The sequence below is a fragment of the Otolemur garnettii genome, unplaced genomic scaffold, assembly GCF_000181295.1.
Source record: "Otolemur garnettii isolate 467f Iridium unplaced genomic scaffold, OtoGar3 scaffold00025, whole genome shotgun sequence".
NCBI classification, from domain to species: domain Eukaryota; kingdom Metazoa; phylum Chordata; class Mammalia; order Primates; family Galagidae; genus Otolemur; species Otolemur garnettii.
This window is the reverse complement of record NW_003852420.1, coordinates 14,950,415-14,971,879: the sequence shown is the minus strand read 5'-3', so window position 1 is coordinate 14,971,879 and position 21,465 is coordinate 14,950,415. Positions and strand designations below refer to the sequence as shown.

Below are 21,465 nucleotides of genomic sequence, written 5' to 3'. Positions count from 1 at the left end.
GACAGAGTCTCGGGGTAGTGCCTGTGGTTGAAAGGAGTAGGGCTCTGGCCCCATATACCGGAGGGCTCTGGGTTCAAACCCAGCCCCGGCCAAAAACTGTGCCCAAAAAAAAAAAGACAGAGTCTCATTCTGTTGCCCTGGGTAGAGTGTTGTGGCATCCTAGCTCACAGCAACCTCAAACACTTGGGCTCAAGAAATCCTCTTGGCTCGGTGCCTGTGGCTCAAGTGGCTAAGGCGCCAGCCACATACATCTGAAGTGGCAGGTTCAAATCCAGCCTGGTCCCTCCAAACAACAATGATGGCTACAACCAAAAAAAATAGCCAGGCGTTGTGGCGGGTGCCTGTAGTCCCAGCTACTTGGGAGCGGAGGCAGGAGACTCACTTCAGCCCAGGAGTTGGAGGTTGCTGTGAGCTGTGATGCCACAGCACTCTACCCAGGGGGATAGCTTGAGGCTCTGTCTCAAAAAAAAGAGAAAGAAATCCTCTTGCCTCAGCCTCTAGACTAGCTCCACAGTAGTTGGCAAGGGTTCATAACCGCAGGCCATATTTCCTCACTTCCTTCCAGCCACCTCCTCTGTGGAGCTCTCCCAGACCAGCCTCTAAAAACAGCAACACTATCTCCACCTCCCAGGCCCACTCTTCTCACCCTCTTCCCAGCTTTCTTGGTTTCTACTCTACCCGAGCTCTGTGACTGCCCTTTATTTTATTTGCTGGTTAATTGTCTGCCTTGCCCCAACTAGAATGGCAGCTCCCGGAGGGTGGGAACTTGGGGTGTCTTTTGCTCATAGCTCCCTCCCCAGTGACTGGCTTACAGTAAATGCCTGTGCCCTGACAGCCCTAGGTGTCCAATCCAAAAGGTCAGGACTTGAGCCATCTATTATGGATTCACAGATTTAAAGAGACAGGGTCTGCTGGCAATTCTGCTTCCCAGAATCCATTCTTTCAGTACACTCATACTAGTGCGCCAAAATGTGTGTACAAGGCTGTTCAATGCAGAGCTGCCCCTAAAAGCTAAAAACTGGAACTAACCTGTATGTCTATCAGTATAAGACTGCCTTAATAATTCATGATATACCCAAAGTATGTGGCACCATGGAATTATTAAAAAGAATAAGGTAAAAATCTAAGATGAATCGAAACTACCAACATGAAAGTACATCCATGATATGTACATAAATTAAAAAGCAAAGGGCAGGATATTCCTATCATTTTATATCACTGGTCTAAAAAAAATGCACAAAGGCTCAAACCAAGTAGCAGTGACTGTTCCTGCTGCAAGTGGCATGGGGTGGGGTGAGCAGTGCACAGGGGACCTTTATTTTTTCCTTACACACTCTTGTATTCTTTTTTATAATTAATTAGCATTACTACTTTTTAAAAAGTTTTTAAGGTACTTTTTAAAAGGGAAGGAAGAACATCCAGAACCTGAAAGAAGAGAATGTGCAGCCACTCCCTGCTCTCCACCACATCAAGACCCCTCTCTGGGGGTTCTCAAATCCCTTGTCTCTGAGCTGGGTGATGGGACAGGCCTGCTACACCCTAACCCCACCATGGTGTGTATACTCAGGAGGGGGAGTGACTATCACAGTAAGGGGTGTCTGGGGTCAGCACAGGGAAAGGTACAGGATAGGGAGAGAAGAATAGAGAGGAACCGATCACCCCACTCAAATGCACTCCCATTCTAACAGTGGATTCTAGAAATGCAACTTCTCCTACCTCCCAGCTCAGAACTCCCAAGCACAAGGGGGCACTGCTCACTCTCCTAGCCCAGGCCCCCCAGCCACATCTGACTGCCCACTCCCTGGCTCACACCCCACTCCCTGGCTGAGCACAGCCGACCTTCTCCACCGACAATGATGATGATGACAGCAACGGCAATGGTGACAATGATGTGCTGGATTCCTCCTTTCTCACTTTAACCCCTGGGACTGCAGCCTGTCTGCCACGGGACTTGCCTGGCTGCCCGCATGCTCCAGTGATGGATTGTTTCTGGAAAGAAAAATGGGCCTCCCAGGTCACCATGAGGCTCCCATGGGGATGAGATATCAGAGGCAGATGAATAAACAGCCACCTCGACCCCTGAGTAAATATGCCGCCCTGTGGAAAGCACGGCAGGGTGGTGTACTGAGCTTTAAGACTCTCAAATGCTGGGAAATCTCCATTTTGAGTTAAGGCTTGAGTTTGCCTTTGGGGAACGCCCTTCCTTTGTCCTGAAAGAGGATTAAAAGTGAGGACAGAACGTCATATATACCCATTACTCTAGAACAGTGGTTCTCAACCTTCCTAATGTCGTGACCCTTTAATACAGTTCCTCATGTTGTGGTGACCCCCAACCCTAAAATTATTTTTGTTGCTACTTCACAACTGTGGTTTTGCTACTGTTATGAATCATAATGTAAATATCTGATATGCAGGAAACCCCCAAAGGGGTCATGACCCACAGGTTGAGAACCACTGCTCTAGAAGATCTGAAAGCAGTGATGTGATCTTGACACTTCAAAGATGGCATGAGTGTCCTATGGTAAAGTGAATACATCTTGCAGCAGAATTACATCCTACCAGACCATGTTAGACCACAGACAGCCCTATGCCTGGCAGTTCGTGTGTGCTTGGGGAACGTGGTGTTTCTGATTCAAGTCTCAGCTCCAGGAATGGGAATCAGACTTTAGCTGGGGAACGATCTGAATGGCTCCCCTGGCATCACACCAGAGCTGACTGCCTCATTGCTGGAATATTCTACTGGTTACTAGAAGTCCAGGGCCTTTCCCTGGGGCAGCGAGAGTAGCTAGCTGCTTCTGCTTTTCCTCCCTGCTGCCCCCAAACAGAACTGTCAGTCATTCTTGGGAGGGTTAATCTTGGGGCAGAGATGAAGGCCCAGAGGAGGAATGTGGTTTGCCTGCGTCTGGGCCTCAGACCTTCACAGCCTGGTCTCCATGGCTCACCTCTGAACCTGGGCTAGGACCGGAGACTTGAGCTTGCAGAGAATGCAGCCCAGGATCTAATATCCAGTTTGGTTTCGGGGCTGTATTCCCTTTGGGTCCTGCCTCTAAGCTTTCAGACTTTATGGGGCCCGGCTATTACCATGCTCTTTGATGGGACACGCCCCAGCCCAAGGCAACAGAGTGGATTAAATGCAATGGGACTAAAACAGGGGTATACCCTACCCCAGACTACAGTACTTGGACCAAAAGGCACTCTGGAAAAAGTGCCTACAAAATAAAACAAACACACAACCCATGAACACACACAGCTGGAGAATGAGGTCACTCCCTGCTCAGGCTCTCACTCCCACCTGCTGGGACACAGGCCTCTCTCGCCCCTTGACTCCCTCATGTCTCATCACTGGGGGAGCTGACATCAGGTTCCGCCTCAGGTTGGCATTGGTCACAGTCTTGGAGCCGGAGCCAAGGAACTTCTTGGGGGGCTTATATGCCCATTTCTCCTCCTCTACACAGGGTTTGGTGGGCCTGTGGCTCTCAACCAGGAGTTTGTTCATGTCTCCCACCTGTGCCAGGAAAGAGCAGCTGCTAGGGTACCCCGCCATCCTAGAGGGAGATTCAGCCACCCTATGGCGCCCTCCAGCCACCCCAGGGCTTGCTTCTCAGAAACCCAGCACCCTTAAAGGCATCAGACCAGAGCTTATTAACCCACCCCTGGGCCAGATGTGAATGCCCTGAGTACCCATAGGCAGGACACTGCTCCCATGAGGAACTCAGTCTCCCCGTCTGTAAAACAGACAGTGGTTTCCAAATCTTTCTGAGGTTGTTCTTAATCTCAAGGGAAGCACTAAAGTAAAAAATAGATTAAAAGCTACGCTATTTGGGGGGAAGCCCCACTCACCAGAGCCCTATCCCCACCCCTGCAATACCTTCCAAGCATGTCTCCCCAACACATTTGGAAAACCACTGAATGAGGTGACCCCTAAGATCCCTTCCTGCTTTAACCTGCTAAGATACGGTAATTCAGAGACTGTACATGTTTCCCAAGTCCCTATCATGAGCCCAGTGAGCCCAGAGCAGAAATGTGCAACAGTAGTGGGTAAGATGTGAGCTGCCCTCAAGAATGCGTAATCTACTAATGATCACAAGACTAGCACTGCCAGCCTCTGTAGTCAGGCTGCCTGAGTTTGCATCTACCTCTGTTGGCTGTGTGATCTTAGGCAAGGTACTTAACCTCTCTGTGCCTTGGTTGTCTCATCCGTCCAGTGAGGATAATTATAGAAACAACTACCTACCAGAACAAGTCACACCACTGTTTCTTTACCTTCCAGGGTGCTCCCTGCCCCCATGAACTACAGAATTCTGGCCCACAGCTGAGAGAAAGGTGAGTGGAGAATGCACTCCTGTTGACCATACCCTCCTAGGAGGCAAAGGCCAAGGGCTCTGAGAGGCATTGAACTTAAAGATGGGCTTGAATGCGTCGGTGTCCCAGAAGAGGATGTCCCCATTGTAGGAGGAGGTCCCGAGGAACTGGTTCTTGTACTTGGCCATACTCAGGACGTCTTCTGCATGGTAGGTCTGCCAGTGGTAGCACAAGAGCACCGGCTCGGTCTGGTGGAACCTGTTGTGCACATGGCCAGAGGCAGGAGAGCTGAGAGCTCAGCCTTTAATGCTCTGTTGGGAAAACACTGAGGCCTTTAGGGTTCTGGGAGGTGGCTCAGGAAAGGATACTCTCAGATGCCGGGGCTAGTTGAAGCCTTGCCCCTCTGCCTCATTTTCTAAGCACTTACTTACTATGTGCCAACTCTGAAGGTCTCGTCTTGGGTCCTGAATGTAAACTCCTTACAGATAACGAATCCTACGTCACCCCAGTCAGACAACTGGGCAAGGATTAAGGCTTAAAGAAGGGGCAGAGGCCCCATTTAAAGGAAGAGACCTGGTACACGGTGTCCTGTCTGGAATGCTCATCTGCCCCCCAGGACTTCCCTGAAATCTTTTCTGCTTACCCTTCAGATCGCTCCTCATCTGCAGCACTCCCAGCGGACCCTTTCCTGACTGCTCCCAAGAAGAAATCAGGTTTCCACCCACTCCCAGAAACTCTGCTTCTTTTTTACAGCACTCAGCATACTTTAATGACAAATGAAGTTATTTGATTAGTATCTGCCTCCTTGATATAGACTGAACATTTGTGTTCCCACAAAATTCATGTTAAAATCTAATGTATTTGGAGGTGAGGCTTTTGGGAGGTCTTTAGATTACGAGGGCAGAGCTCATAAGTTGGATTGGTACCCTTATAAAAGGAGGCCCCAGAAAGAGCCCTGGTCCTTTCCACTAGGTGAGGGTACAGTGAGAGGATGGCCACCTGGGAACCAGGAAGCAGACCCTCTCCAGACATTACCAGTGCTTTGATCTAGGACTGCCCGCCCTCCCTAACTAGAAGAAATACATTTCTGGCCGGGTACAGTGGTGCACACCTATAATCCTAGCACTCTGGGAGGCCAAGGCAGGTGGATTGCTTGAGCTCAGGAGTTTGAAACCAGCGTGAGCCAGAGGTAGACCCAGTCTCTACCAAAAATAGAAAAACTAGCCAGGCACTGTGAGCACCTATAGTCCCAGCTACTCAGGAGGCTGAAGCAAGAGGATCACTTGAACCCAGGAGTTTGAGGTTGCTATGAGCTATGACAGCACAGCATTCTTTCTACCCAGGGGGAAAGAGTGAGATCTGTCTCAAAAAAAAAAAAAAAAAAAAAAGGCCTGGAGTGCTGGCTCATACCTGTAATCCCAGCACACTGGGAGGCCAAGGCAGGTGGATTGCTTGAGCTCACAGATTCGAGACCAGCCTGAGCAAGAGCAAGACCCTATCTCTACTAAAAACAGAAAAAAAAAAAACTGATGCAAGAGGATTGCTTGAGCCCAATTGGAGGTTGCTGTGAGCTATGACACCACAGTACTCTATCCAAGGCAACAGCTTGAGACTGTCTCAAAAAAAAAGAAAGAAAAGAAAAGAAATACATTTCTGTTATAAGCCACCTACTCTATGGTGTTCTGTTTTAGCAGCCTGCGTGAACTAAGTCAGAAATTGGTGCCAAGAGTAGGATGCTGCCATAACAGACACCTAAAAATGTGGAAGCAGCTTTAGAATTGGGTAATAGGTAGCAGCTAGAACAGTTTTGAGGTGCATGCTAGAAAAAGCCGACATTTCCCTGCACAGACTCCAGTGAGGCCCCTAAGAGAAAAGAAGACAGCTACAGAGAAAGCCTCGGTCTTCTTAGAGAACATCGTCCTCAGTGAACCTGAACAGAATGTTGGTAGAAAAATACTGGGCACTGGAGCTAAGTGGTTAGCATGCTGCTCCTGCACACCAGAGGTGGTGAGTTCAAAACTGGCCTGGGCCTGATTAACAAAAAAAACACCAGAATGTTGGTAGAAATATGGATGGTAGAGACCATTCAAATGGAGTCTCTGATGAGTATGAGGCACATGTTCCTGGAAATTGAAGAAAAAGTCCATCCCTATTAAAAAATGGCAAAGAACTTGGCTGAATTACATTTGCATACTAGTATTTTGTGGCGGGTAGACCTCGTGAGAGAAGAAATTAGAGATTTGGCTGAGGAAATTGAAGGCTTGCTTTCTCCTGACTGCTGAATGAAAATCCTAATACTTTTGGAGGCCGAGGTGAGAGGATTGTTTGAGGTCAGGAGTTCAAGACCAGCTCAAGCAAGAATGAGACCCCATCTCTACAAAAAATTTTTAAAAGGGCAGGCATGGTAGCTCATGCCTATAATCCCAGCACTCCAGGAGGCTGAGGTGGGTGGATTGCCTGAGCAAGAGTGAGACGCTGTCTCTAAAATTAGCCAGGCATTGTAGTGGGTGCTTGTAGTCCCAGTTACTTGGGAGGCTGAGGCAAGAGAATCACTTGAGCCCAAGAGTTTGAGGTTGATGTGAGCTATGACACTGTGGCACTCTACTAAGGGAGACAAAGTTAGACTCTGTCTCCAAAAAAATTAAATAATAAAATAAAATAAAAATAGCTAGGTGTTGTGGCAGTTGTTTGTAGTCCCAGCTGCTTGGGAGCCTGAGGCAAGAGAATCACTTAAGCCCAAGAGTTTGAGGTTGCTGTGAGCTATGATGGCACAGCACTCTACTGAGGGCAACATAGTGAGACTCTGTCTCCAAAAAAAATAAAATTAAATAAAATTAAAAAGCAAGCTGGTGTGGTAGTAGGCACCTCTAGTCCCAGTTGCTCAGGAGGCTGAGGCAGGTGCATCACTTGGACCCAGGAGTTAGAAGTTGCAGTGAGCTGTGATGAGAGAACAGAGTAAGACCCTATCTCAAAAAGATCATGGGGGTGGGGGAGGAAAAACATTTAAAAAAAAAAAAGAAAGAAAAGATCATAAGAAACTAAAGATATAAAGACCAAATTCTTAATTAAAAAGGAAGTAGGAGAGGCATCTGTGGCTCAGTGAGTAGGGTGCCGGCCCCATAAACAGAGGGTGGTGTGTTCAAACCCCGCCCCTGCCAAACTACAATAAAAAAAATAGTCAGGCGTCGTGGCGGGTGCCTGTAGTCCCAGCTACTCGGAAGGCTGAAGCAAGAGAATTGCCTAAATCTAGGACTTGGAGGTTGCTGTGAGCTGTGATGCCAAAAAAAAAAAAAAAGAGGCTCAGTTCCTGTAGCTCAAGCAGCTACAGGCGCCAGCCACATACACCTGAGCTCGCAGGTTCAAATCCAGCCCGGCCCACCAAACAACAATGACGGCTGCAATCAAAAAATAGCTGCGTGTTGTGGCAGGCACCTGTAGTCCCAGCTACTTGGGAGGCGGAGGCAAGAGAATTGCTGAAGCCCAGGAGTTGGAGGTTGCTGTGAGCTGTGACCCTATAGCAGTCTACCCAAGGTGACAGCTTGAGGCTCTGTCTCCAAAAAAAAAAAAAAGAGGCTGGAAGAAAAGGCAGTCGGGTGCTCGGGGGCATGCATTCTATCACAGACTGCTCACTCTGACTCTGTCACTTCTCCTGCCTGCAGAACACCTGCATGGCGTCTCTCTACAAAAGACTGCTAAGATATATTCTCACTAACGCTGTTTTATTCCCTCAAATACTGTCTTTCTCTCTCTCTCCCTTCTGCTAAAGCAAATAGCCCTCAGGTACCTAAGAGCAATTGTTTCTGAGCAAGGTAGCCTGCTGGTCCAAATCCAGAACCTAGATAAGCTGGGGTGGGGCCAGAGACCTGGCCTGGCCAGTCCAGGGCCCCCAAACCCCAACAAAGGAACTCTGATATAAGGGCTACTACAATTTGCTCTGATGGAGTTTTGACTTGCCTGTCAACTCTTTTCCTCTTTCCTATTTCTTTCCTTTGTCTAGCCTATGCCTGTCCCACCACTGTATTTTGGAAGGACATAATATGTTGGTATCACAGGTTCAAAGCTAGAGGGGAAATTGCCTCAGAATGAATCATACCTTGAGCCTTATCCACATTTGATTTAGAGAATATGAGACTTTGGATTTAGACTTTAAAGTTGATGTTGGAACAAGTCAAGATTTGGGGTATTGGGATGGAATGAATGAATTTTGCATGAGAGAGGACATGAATTTGGGGGAGCCAGGAGTAGAATGCTATAGGCTGAATTTTGCTCCCCAAATTCATATATTGAAACCTAATCATCAAAGTGAGGGTATTTGGAGGTGAGGCTTTTGGGAGGTCATGAAGGTATTTGTGCCTTTATAAAAGAGACCCCAGAGAGATCTCTCACCCATTCCACCCATGTCAGGTTACAGCAAGAAGACAGCTATCTATGAACCAGGAAGTGGGCCCTCCCCAGATCCAAAATCTGCCAGCACCCTTGATGTTGGACTTCCCAGTCTCCAGAACAGTGAGAAACAAATTTCTGTTGTTTATAAACCACCTGGACCATGGTATTTCTGTTAGAGTAGCCCAGACAGACTAAACCAGTCCCCCACTGAGCTAGGTGCTCCAGGAGGATGGAGACACGGTCCTGCTCTCCCCATCCCTAGCACCTAGTAAAAAGCCAAGACTATGGTAGCCCCAGTGAATGATCAGGGAAAGAAGGAACAAGCAGATGAAGCCACAGTCATTACCGACCACTAACTTCCCACTTGGTGTTCCAACCAACAGGGAAGCTGGGAATTGGGAACCTGTCTGGAAAGAGAATATCCGGCTACCACATAGTCTTCTACTCACATGTAATAAGTGATTCTCTTACTCCATCCTGTCACGTAGAATGTTTTGTTCATGTGGATAATCCCAGTAATCTGTTGAAGGTGAAAGAAAACAGAACTCTAAATCTTCCTAAAGGTGCCAAGCAAAAAGTCAAATGTCTCAAAAATGAAGAGAATTCCCTAGAAGTGATACTACTCTGTATTTTTCAGAGTCCTTTCACATCCGATTATCTGATTATCTTGTTTGATGGATTTAGGAGAGGCAGATAGGGCAGGTATGCATGTCCATTGTAGACGTGAGGGCTACTTAGGGGATAACGGGGAAACAAGTGACGTGGCTGAGGTCAAATAACTACTAAGTGATAGGAACAGGACTCAAGGCCCTGGCTTCTTGGCCAAGTACCATATTCTTTCTGCATTAGTTAAAGGACTATGTCAAAGGGACTGCTGGCTTTGTGCTATGCCACACCCATGGACGACTCCTGTAATCTTGTCAGTCATTTCCCAAATACAGGTGAGCATGTGGGGCTCTGAAGTGCAACCAGAAGCTCTGATATGTGGGATGAGAAGTGCTGACACATTTAAAGAGCAAGAGTAGCTACATTTGTAGAAGCCTTACTAAGCCTGGGGACTGTTACCTGTCCTCTTTTTAGGCATAAGGACACGGAGGCTCAGGAAAGTTTGGAGCCAGGCCTATGTATGATACAGCCTTTCAGGGAAGCATAAAAATAGTGCATCTCAAGGTCATGGGGGCTGGGCTCTGCATCTTGAGAGGCTCTCCCTGGCTCCAGCTGGCAAGCCAGACTGACCTCCAGATGCTCTGGGTTGGGAAAGGCCAAAAGGCATTCACCAATGTTGTAATTCCACATCTTCATCGTGCCATCACGCAAACCTGTGAGCAGGCACCGCTCTGTTTCATTCAGGGACATGGTGGTCAGCTCCACGTGTTGGGCACCGGACACCGAGAACTCCATCATCTTCCTGCCTGTCACAACCTCCCATACACTCACTGAGCCGCGCAGGCAGCCACTCACCACCTGTGGGGAACACACGGCTGGGGGCTGCTGGAGAGGCCAGTGACTGTCTTCCCAAGGGCGGCTTCTGGCCTGCCAGGGCCCCCACCCCATGCCCTGAGAAAACTCACTTTCAGCACAAGCCACTCTAGAAAGCAGGCCTCCCCCTGCCCTGTATCAGGAGACAGTGCCAACTGACACTGTTCTTTCAGAAGGAACGAATTTGGTGAAGACCCATTAACTCAGAAATCCATCCAAAGAAAATAATCCTTAATCCAAAAAAGACATTTACTAAATACCATTAATTATGACCAAAAAAACAAAATACCCAGGAAATAAACTAACCATCCCCTAAGTAGGGAAATATTGAGATCAATGGACCATCATGCCACTCAGTGAAATACTTTGCTGCTGTTAACCTTATAGCAACAGTAGCAGGTGAGGCTATTTCAGACCAATCCTCCTACACATTTTCCTAGAAAATCTGGGAAAATTTTGAAAACAACAGCTGTTTGAAGACATTGAAGAATCCAGAGCCAGGATAGGAGAGAAGCCCCGGGAGATAGGAGCTCCAGCCTTGTGGAGTCAAAGGCTGCCTCTGTAGCAGATGTGGCCAGCTCTGCCCAGAGTCTAGGCCAGATGAGAGGTCCAGATTAGAGAGGTCCTGACAGCCTTTCCTGTCCACACACCTCAGAAACAATTCCACATGCCCAGCTGCCCTGCCCAATCCAGAGATTTTGACTCAGGACTAGGGTGCTGCTGCTGCCTCACTCCTCTCCCTTCCCATAACTACAGAGTCCTAGAAAGTGGTGCTCCAGAGCAGCACCTGCCCTGGGAGCCACCGAGAACACCCCAGAGCCAGCATTCCCTCTTACACTCCACCTAAGGAAGGCTGCTTGCCCAGAACTGACCTAAGGCACTCAGCTGAGCTCAGGGAGGCTCAGGTGATCCAATGACCAATTGGTAGAACTTGGATCAGACTTCAGGCCAACTGTCCACAGAGCTAAGTTTTTGACCATATTCCTACTGCCCCCAGCACCACCATCAAAGCCCTAAGAGTTCCCAACATGCTATGTGAGCTGACTGCAGATGCAGGCACATAGTCCCAGTGTGTGGGGGACTGCACTACACTACCTAGCACTCCTGCCCATCTCAGAGGCGAGCACTGGGCCACTCACCTGCTTGAAGATCTTACTGTAGAGCACAGTGCACAGGGGTGCATTGTGAGTTGTCATCTTTCCTCCTTTCAAAGGCCCCTGGGCCTTTAAGTAGCCTTTTAGGATCCCAATCTGTAGGAAAGAAACGGACAGACAGCTGGGCAGTCAGAAGGCTCTGTTCTCAGTGACTGAGCCCCTTCAATGACTGGCTGGAAAAAGTTCCAGGAAACCAAGACATCTTGACTGTGCACAGGCCTGAACTCAACAAGGCTTCTAGGGCCCATGGCAGGCCCGCTGGTCCCCTATCCCCACTTCGTGGCTCCCACTCTCTGGGGTTGGCCTCCCAAACCCTAGTGTTCCTAAAACCCAAATTCCAAGTCCAAGTTCCCTCTCACCTTCTAACTTTTAAGAAGCTAAAACCTCAACAGGTGCTCCCTCCAGGAAGCCTTCCCTGGCTACTCCTTGCCTCAAGCTGTGAAGCACTTAGCACAAAACTCTATCACATCACATAGCACTTTCTGCCAAAATTATGTGCTTTTCTTCTACCCTGTAGGTTCCTTGAGAGATGGAACAGTGGTTTGTTAATATATTCCCAGCTCCCAACAAAGAATAGGGGTTGATAACATTTGATGACCTGAAATGAACTTCAAAGGTCCATTTAATTCAATGAACGCTGACAGCCCATCTGGAATTCAGCAAAGAGAAGGACCCCGCACACCTCCTTCTCAAGGAATCTGCCTCTAGGGTAAAACTAACCAAGTACACAAAGATGACATATGTGTCCCCTGCCAAGGTGGCCTGGCCAACAGGAGGGACAAGGCCTTGATGGAGTCCAACCACAAGTGACACTCTCTTCTCCTTCCTAGGCAGTACCTCCCCTGTCCCCTGGCCGCTCACCAGCCTCAGCTTCCTGGATCCCCATCCTGTCGCAGGCCCATCACCACCAGCCCAACACGCAGCAACTCATGCTTATTACCCATCTCTCCTGTTCTCCAGGGTCAGTGCAGACCTCTCATGGGTACCAGCTTAGTCCCAACTCACAGACAGCCTTCCTGCCAGTTTTCTCTAGAGAGGCCACTCAGATGTGGCCCCTGCTTTCCTGGAGTTCATGACTTAGCAGCAAAGATAGTCATTTAACAGTGACAGAACAGTCTTGAGGGCTGTGACCAAAGGAAGGCATGGGGCCAAAGAAGTGCCAAGGAAGGCTCTACCAGCCCAGGGGTCAGGGTGGGCCTCCGGAGGGAGAGTCCAAGGAGGTCCTGACGGGGGAAAGGAATAGAAAGCAGCAGCAGCAGCGAGGATGACAGGCCTGGAACCTAGAAGGTCTTGCAGGAAGCCCCAAGAGGCAGAGCCTCTGAGGTCAGGCCACTGTCTAGCAGCTTCAGCAATGTCAGGAGGGATGGCACGTGACCACCACTTGGTTCCCAGGAGCCGTCAGATTCCGGCCCTCCATCTGCACCATGCCCCTTCTCCCCCCAATCCGGGCAGCGCTCACCGAATAGGTGCTGCAGATGAGGGTATCATCTCCATAGAAGTAGGCGCTGGTGATGGGGCAGTTTCCCAGGGCAAAAAACTTCCCGCAAAAAGACTGGAGGCAGATACGGTCCTGCATGTCCCACACTCGGATATTCTGGGGGGTGGGAAATAGGTAAGAGGCTGAGGGTGGGTGTTTGGGGATGCGGCTGGTACCTAAGAGCTCATGGGTGCCCCCTGCAAGCAAGGCCAGGGCAGGTCACATCCCCGCACTCCCTGCCTCATACCCTCCCACAGAGAGGCTATTTTCATGCTGGATAACCCAGGCACATGGTGGGAGGTGGGAAGGGGGCTCTGCCCAGCAGCCTTCCCTCACGCCTCTGCCTGCTAGGGCAGCTGACTTCATGGCTGAGAGTGGAGACCAAGGCAGCACAGGTGTCCTAGGCCTGCCTGTGCTCCCCCTCCAGCCTTGTTCAAGAAAAGCCAGCCTAGGACATTGAGAGTAGCGACCAACATAGTTGCCAGAATGGCCAGCCTATCCCAGAGGAGCCCTCCCATTTATGTAGGTTAAGGACCTTTCCCCAGAGAGACCCCATGGAGGTCCCTCCAGTCCTCACTTCTTAGAGACCTCCTCTGCCATGGTGGACTGTGAAGATTTCAGCATCTTTTCCCCATATCCACCCCCCACCCCCAACCTCAGATCCTTTGTCAGAGGTGATAATGGCAGCTCTCAGGGCTGCTGAGAAAATTCCAGACAGTAATGTATATAAGGATGTGTTGGGGAGGGTAGCCTGGGTGACCCTGAGGGCCCTGACAATTCTCTATTTATTGAGTCCCAGAAAATACAACTTGTGCCCTGAAGGAGGGGACTTGGAGCTACTGGACCAGGGCTCCATGGTGGCTAGGTGCCCTGGGCAGCCCAGTAAATGGGCTGTCTCCTCGACAGCCGCAGAGGAGCAGAGTGACAGGCTGATGCATTTGAGAAAGGTCAAGGCAGGCCCTGATAGCTAGGCTGCACCTAGTGCAGCTGAGAGGGCAGGTGTGGGGAGGGGAACAGCCACTATGTGCCTGACACCACCATCTATCTTACTGCCAATTCTCTTCTAAATCACTCAATAGGCCATTCTATGGATGAGGAGCCTAAGACTCAGAAAAGGGAAGGGGGCTCCACACCTGTAGCTCAGTGGCTAGGGTGCCAGCCACATACACTAGAACTGGAAGGTTTGAATCCAGCCCAGGCCTGCCAAACAACAATGACAACTACAACCAAAAAACAGCTGGGTGTGGTGGTGGACGCCTGTAGTCCCAGCTACTCGGGAGGATGAGGCAAGAGAATCGCTTAAGCCCAAGAGTTGGAGGTTGCTGTGAGCTGTGACACCACAGCACTCTACCAAGGGTGACAAAAGTAAAACTCCATCTCAAATAAAAAGAAAGAAAAGGGAAGGGACTTACCCAGGGACACAGATTAAGAAGCCAGACTGGGCTGTGTGGGAACCCAGCTCTGCTCGGATCCCTGGCCATTTTCTTCTTCCTTCCTCCCGGGGCCCCTGCTTCTAGGCCTTTGGCCAGGACCACAGGCAGGGAGGTGACACTGTTCCTTCCAGCATCACTCCCCTGGGCTGGCTGAGCTGGCGCATCATCCCCAGGGCCAGTGTCCTACCCAGAGCATCAGAACTTGGGGGGGACTCCCCAAGGCAGCACCTTGTCCTTGGAGATGCTGATGAGGATGCTGCTGTTCTGGCTGCTCACGATGATGTGTGTCACTGAGGTCTGATGTCCCTTCATCAGCAACATAGGCTTTCTTGAGAAAAAGGGGTTCCAGAGGCGGATAAAGGAGTCGTAGCCACCAGTCACTGAGGTCAGGAAATGGGTGTCAGCCACCCAGGGCCTCCACTGGGGCCCTTCCTCCAGGGCCAGACCTGGGCCCCAGCCAGGCCTGCGAGGTAGGGGTATCACTAGGCTCTACCACTCTGCCCTCCCGCCCTCCCATCCCTACACGATCCCAGGTGTCCACGAGCAGGGCTGAGAGTGGCAGGAGAGGAGGCCAGATGGAGGCCAGATACCACAAGGCCTTCTCAGCTCTGGGGACCAGCAGTTTCCAGGTAACATGGAGATTACTTACTTACCCACGAAGTTCGTGTCTGGGCAGTAATTAAAGCAAAGAACCCCTTTTTTTAGATGCAAGTGTAGCAACCTACAACAGCAAAGAGGTAAGGGCTGCAGAGCTGGCTGCAGCCCTAGGGGAGCCTCTGAGACTGAGCGGGGGTGGCAGGAGCTGGAAGCAAGTCCACCCACAAAACAACAGCTCAGAGAAGAGGCACCCACCTCACAGGGGGAAAGAACCCCAAAGCAAGAGCAACTTATTACATTTGTAAAGCATTTGATCTCATTCCAAGGGCAACCTTGACTTGATTTTCACATCAATTACTCTGGGACAGGTATCTTCTCACCCATGACACAAATCAAGAGAAAGGGGCCTGGAAGGGAAGGGGAGGGGAGAGAGTTCCTGGGTGCCACACCCTTGCTGCATGCTGGTCTCAGGCTCTTTCCAGGGTCACCTGGACCCTTCATATAACCCTAAGGAGGGGGCATTGGCCCTGTGCCAGGAATGAAGACACCAGAAGAAATCAAGGAGCTTGCCCAAGGCCACACAGCTAGCAAACAATGGGGTACTATGGAGTTGAGGACATACTACTCCTAAATATGGCATCTTTGTATTTGAGACAATAGAAGCAAGATGCCACTCTCACCTCCCCATTGCCCTTCTCCCCCAAAGCAGGTCATAAAACCTTCATTCCATAGGTGCCGACCCGATACCTAGAAGAACGAAACGTCCTCATCACTGAAGGCACAGGGACACAGAGAAGAATCTGAACAAACAGGGCTTGCTAGGTCTGTCCTCCCCAGTTTATCAACATTGATCTGACCCTGTGTCCAATTATACTTCTTCAGGACTATCCTGGATTCATTAAACTTAGCATCCAAATACACAGGCTTCCATGTTTCTTTGGGTCCTCTGTTCCAAAGGCCGCTATGTCACATAAACTTACATTAAATAAATACATGTGTTTTTCTCTTGTTAATCTATCTTCTGTAATCAAGGCCTCAGCCATAAACTTTACAATGGTTGAAGAAAAATACTACATCTCCCCTACAGGGGTCAGGATTCAGACAAAGGGCCAGGATAACCCAGGCAGGAATTCCAGAAAGGCCAGGGTCCAGCAGCCTTCATAGGCCCAAGAACCTGGACACCCTGTGCCCTTCTGTGCCCATGCTCTTTCCTCACACCCACAGTGTCCTGCCCTGCCAGTACCGTCTACTCAACTCCCCCTCCAAAACTCACTTTGAAGGCCCCTGCCATGTGGCACCTGGCCCTCTACAGCAGCATGCCTGCCTCTGGACTGGCCCCTGCCCCAGCTCCTCCACCTACAGGGATTTGGGGGACCTAAGGCAGCTGCATCATCCTGGCCCCTCCCATTATCCAGGTAGACCCTGAGCTCACATCCTGCGGAGCCCAGCTAGTTTCCTAACCTCCAGTTTTGTTCCCCCTTGAATCTTCTCTCCACTGGGCAACCACGGGGATTCCTCTAAAAAGCAAACCTTCAAGAACAACATATTGAAGTACATATATTTCACTCCTTGTCAAACCAGATACACCTCCTTCTATATGCATGCATGCAAAAAAAAATTCTGGAATAATGGTCACAAAAATGTTAGTGGAAATTATTTCAGGCTCATTCAACAAAGATGCAGGGGCACCTACCCTCTGCCAGGGTTACCGGAGGCACAGCCTTGCCTCACGGCACTTCTCTTCTAGAGGGAAACAGCACAGGCAGGTAAATGGGCAAAGAGACAGGGAGATGGATGTTCCATAAAGCATGGCAAGGCCTGCCAGGGAACAAGAGGAACACTGGAGGAGACTCGCTCTCGCCAGCCTCTCTGAGGAGGGTGCAGGGAAGCTGAGACCTGAAGGACAAGAAGGAACCGGCTGTGAGAAGAGCTGGGACAGGGCAGGGGGCACAGCTTCGGACTGAGGGAGCAGCATGTGCAAGGCCAGCATGCCTGGGGCCCGGTGGGCCAGGAGGGAGGCTCCACGCAGGGCCCAGCTGGATCAGATCTGCAGATGGCTGCAGTGCAGGGCAGCAGCCGGAGGGGACAGATACAGCGAGGTCGCTAGACCTGCAAGCAGCTCCAGTGGGAGATAACAGTGGCTTCCACCAGGTGGTGGAGGCAGAAATGAGAAAAGGAGAAGAGAGGGAGCAGATGATGTGGGTCAGCCCACACATTCATCAAGGGCTGCTCTAAAAACAGATCAGCAAGTGGTCAATGGTGCCACCTGCCAGCCAGTGTGCTGTACTACACTCAGACAACAAGGAAGAAGGTGTGTGTGTGAATCTATCTCCACCCTACCCTCGTATCTCCAGTCCCTCCATCTCCATTCTCTGCCAGACTCCAGGCCAGTATCCTATGCAGTATAACCTAATTCATTGCAGGGGCCTTCCTACCACCACTCCTGACCATGCAGACTCTGCCTGCAACATAGTCAGACCACACCAGTCCTCTGCTCAAAACGTCCCAGAACCTTACTTATATTTGATTCTGAATAATTATAAGAGGATACCCTCAGGCCAGCCAAGGTAGCTGATGCCTATAATCCTAGCACTTTGGGAGGTCAAGGAAGGGGGATTGCTTGGGGTCAAGAGTTTGAGGCAAGTCTAAAGGAGAGAATGAGACCCCATCTCTACAAAAAAATACAAAAATCAGCTGAGCATGGTGGCATGCACTGTAGTCCCAGCTATTTGGGAGCTGAGGCAGGAGGATCACTTGAGCCCAGGTGTTCAAAGCTACAGTGAACTATGACTATACCACTGTATTCCAACCTGTGTAACAAAGCTGGATTCTGTCTCCCACAAAAAAGAAAAAAAGAACATATTCTGAGACATTTGTGGAAATATTAACTGGGACTAGGAACTAGGTGATACTTTCTCTATTTTTATGTGTATTTAAATTTTTTTGTAATAAAAATGTTAATTTTTTAAAAATAAAAGCAAACAGAGGAGAATACTGCAGAGGCCCTGGGGCAGGGACTTGCCTGAGCCTCAAGGAGGCCGGTGGAGCTGGAGTAGAGAGGAGGAGGTGGGGAGAGCAGAAGGCAGCAGGGCCAGCCCACAGATGCCCTCATGGCCCTGCTGAGATGACCCTCTTGCCCTTGGGATCCAAAAAAACAAGACGCTGAATGAAACACAGGTCACACACATGAAGTAATGCTACCATCAAAGCACAGTGATGACCTAAACAAACCAGCTCCAAGCAAATCCTGCCACCAGGCTCCATTCGAAGTGTTGCAGCCGAGAACAAAACCTCCTCACCGCATCAGATCCTCCCAGAGACCCCTCCTCCAACCTGTGCTAGGTTCCAGGACTCGGCTGGGAATGTGCACAGAACTCTTTATGGTTAAAAAGGTACTGGACTTGGTTGGGCGTGGTGGCTCATGCCTGTAATCCTAGCACTCTGAGAGTCCAAGACAGGTGGATTACTTGAGCTTAAGAGTTTGAGACCAGCCTGAACAAAAGGGAGACCCTGTCTCTAAGAGTGAGACCCTGTCAGGCATGGTTGTGGGTGCCTGTAGTTTCAGCTACTTAGGAGGGTGAGGCAAGAGGACCACTTGAGCCCAAGAGTTTGAGGTTGCTGTGAGCTATGATACTACAGCACTCTATCTGGACTTATGGCAAGGCCGGAGATAAAAGCCCTGCTCGAATGTCTGCTCTAAGATAGCTCCTTCCCTCCCTAAGCCTCAGGTTTCCCATCTGTAAAATGAGCACTGAACTAAATTAGTCTTACCAATCATTACCAGGATTGAATTTTCCTCTGGAAAACAACCAGGACAGAAAGGAACAGACGGAGACGGGGCCACAACAGTCATGGGTCTCCCCAGTGGCCTCACAGGGCTGCTCCCTAACACAAGCTTCAAGTCTGTGTTCCCTCAGGAAGACTCATCTGGGCTTATTCAGCCTGCCAAGACTAAATGTCACAGACCAAGGGCAAAAGACTTGAGGCAGCAAGAGAAACCCAAGTGAAAGGCTCCTCTAGAGAAAGGACCTACCATAAAATGCTCATGGACTAAATTACCCTAAAACAATAGAAGTGAGGGTTTGACAACAGGGTGAAAAATGGGGGTTGGAGAAGGGGGGAGGGGACTCTATAAGACTCCAACCTTATTTTTAGTGTTTTTTGGGTTTTTTATTTTTTTTGAGACAGAGTCTCACTATGTTGCCCTCAGTAGAGTGCTGTGGCGTCACAGCTCACAGCAACCTCTAACTCTTGGGCTTAAGCAATTCTCTTGCCTCAGCCTCCCAAGTAGCTGGGTCTACAGGCACCCCACAATGCCTGGCTATTTTTCTGTTGTAGTTGTCCTTGTTGTTTAGCAGGCCAGGTTCTGTCAGCCCCAGTGTTTGTGGCCAGCACCCTAACCACTGAGCTACGGGCACCAAGCCTATTTTTAATGTTTGTATTTTTTTACATGGAGAATACATTGAACATAGACTTCTGTGACTAATAATTGATTTGGTTTTTATTTTGAGACAGAGTCTCACTCTGTCACCTTGGATAGAGTACTGTGGCGTCACAGCTCACAGCAACCTCAGACTTCGGTGCTCAAGTGATCCTCTTGCTTTAGCCTCCCATGTAGCTGGGACTACAGGTTCTCCACCATGCCTGGCTATTTTTTCTATATTTTTTAGTAGAGATGGGCTATCATTCTTGCTCAGGCTGGTCTCAAACTCCTGAGCTCATGCAATCCACCTGCCTCCCAGAGTACTATGATTACAGGCGTGTGACTGAGCCTAATAATTGATTTTTATTTTTATTTATTTATTTATTTATTTACTTTGAGTGGTAGAGTGCCCTGGCGTCATAGCTCTCCACAACCTCAGACTCTTGGGTTCAAACAATTCTCTTGCCTTCACCTCCCAAGTACCTGGGACTACAGAAGCCCACTACTCTTGCTCAGGCTAGTCTTGAACTAGTGAGCTCAAGGGATCCGCGCCCCCCCCCCCCGCCTTGTTCTCACACTTTTATCCATCTTGAATCAATTTAATGTAAATGGTGAAAGGTGTGGGTCAAGTTTACATGTGGTTATCCAGTTCTCCCAGCACCATTTATTAAATAGGGATTCTTTCCCCCAGTGTATGCTTTTGTTACCAATGGCTTCCTTCCTCCACCAATTTATATGCAAAACTCAGCATAGAAGCTGGGGCATGGTAATTAGGCAGTTAATGAAATATTTTCTGAGTGAAGGAATGAATGCGATTACTTGTCCTCTGTGATCCTCAGTTTCCTCCACATGCCTTATCTCAGGAGTGACTTGAGTGAATGCTCTCAAAAAAAAATTGGATAAAAGATTTAAATCTAAGGTAGGAAATTATTAAAATCCTAGAAGAAAGTGTGGGAGAAACTCTTGAAGATGTTGGCCTGGGGAAAGACTTTATAAAGAAGACTTCTGTGGCGACTGCAACAACAAAAATTAACAAATGGGACTTAATTAAACTGAAAAGTTTCTGCACAACTAAGGACACAACAATCAAAGCAAATAGATAACCTTCAGAATGGGAAAAGATATTTGCATATTACGAATCCGATAAAGGTCTGATAACTAGGATCGATAGAGAACTCAAGTCAACAAAAAATGAGCAAACGATCCCATCTATCACTGGGCAAGAGACATAAACAGAACCTTCTCTGAGGAAGACAAGCAAATGGCTGACAAGCATGAAACAATGCCCATCCTCCCTAATCATCAGAGAAATGCAGATCAAAACCACCCTGAGGTATCACCTAACCCCATTAAGACTAGCCCACATCACAAAATCCCCAAATTGCAGGTGCCGGCACAGATGTAGCGAGAGTAGAATACTTGTACACTGTTGGTGAGACTGGAAACTAGTACAGCCTCTCTGGAAAGAAATATGGAGAATCCTCAAAGAACTCAAATTAGATCTCCCATTTGACCCCACAATTCCACTACTAGGCATCTACCCAGAAGAAAAAAAATCATTTTATCAGAAGGACGTATATACTAGATTATTTATCACAGCTCAATTTGCAATTGCCAATATGTGGAAACAACCTAAATGCCCATCAATTCAGGAATGGATTAACAAACTTTTGCTATATGCACCATGAAATACTATTCAGCCATAAACAAAGATGATGACTTCACATTTTGTATGAACCTGGATGGAGTTGAAACGCATTCTATTCTTCTCCGTAAACAATCACAAGAATGTCTTGGAGGCGGGACACAAGGATAAGAGGAGCTTTACCTAACAAATGCAATCAGTGTAACCTGGTTCTCTGTGCCCTCAATGAATCCTCAACAATTTTAAAAAGAATAATAATCACAAAAATGGAAAAGCAAATATCCAACTTACTTAGTACTAATATGAAGCCAGTGGGTGATCTAATTCACATCCATATAGGAGAAAAACACATTTCAATTCAAGTTCAGAGGAGGAGGAACAAGGGAGAAGGAAGAGAGGGGTGGGGTGCTTCCACTGAATGGACACAACGTAGGGTTATATGGCACACCTTTTGGGTGCAGGACATAGCTACGAGAGGGACTCTACCTAACAAATTCAAATATTGTGATTTGGTTGGTTGTACTCTCACATTAAGAACCTGAAATTTTTTTTTTTTTTTTTTTTTTTTT

General features: G+C 48.8%; 1 protein-coding gene across 1 annotated transcript in view; it reads right to left on the bottom strand.

Annotated features, from left to right (window-relative positions):
- The window catches only part of EFCAB8 (EF-hand calcium binding domain 8), a 73,897-nt gene that overhangs the window by 26,888 nt on the left and 25,544 nt on the right, over positions 1-21,465 (bottom strand). Inside the window, exons 11-19 of the mRNA XM_023512257.1 lie at positions 14,885-14,952; positions 14,460-14,611; positions 12,781-12,915; positions 11,307-11,417; positions 9,925-10,152; positions 9,138-9,208; positions 4,356-4,560; positions 3,293-3,505; positions 1,915-1,989 (exon numbers count right to left, since the gene is read on the bottom strand). Of these exons, the coding sequence (XP_023368025.1) occupies positions 1,915-1,989; positions 3,293-3,505; positions 4,356-4,560; positions 9,138-9,208; positions 9,925-10,152; positions 11,307-11,417; positions 12,781-12,915; positions 14,460-14,611; positions 14,885-14,952 (1,258 nt within the window). The remainder of the gene's footprint in view (positions 1-1,914; positions 1,990-3,292; positions 3,506-4,355; positions 4,561-9,137; positions 9,209-9,924; positions 10,153-11,306; positions 11,418-12,780; positions 12,916-14,459; positions 14,612-14,884; positions 14,953-21,465) is intronic.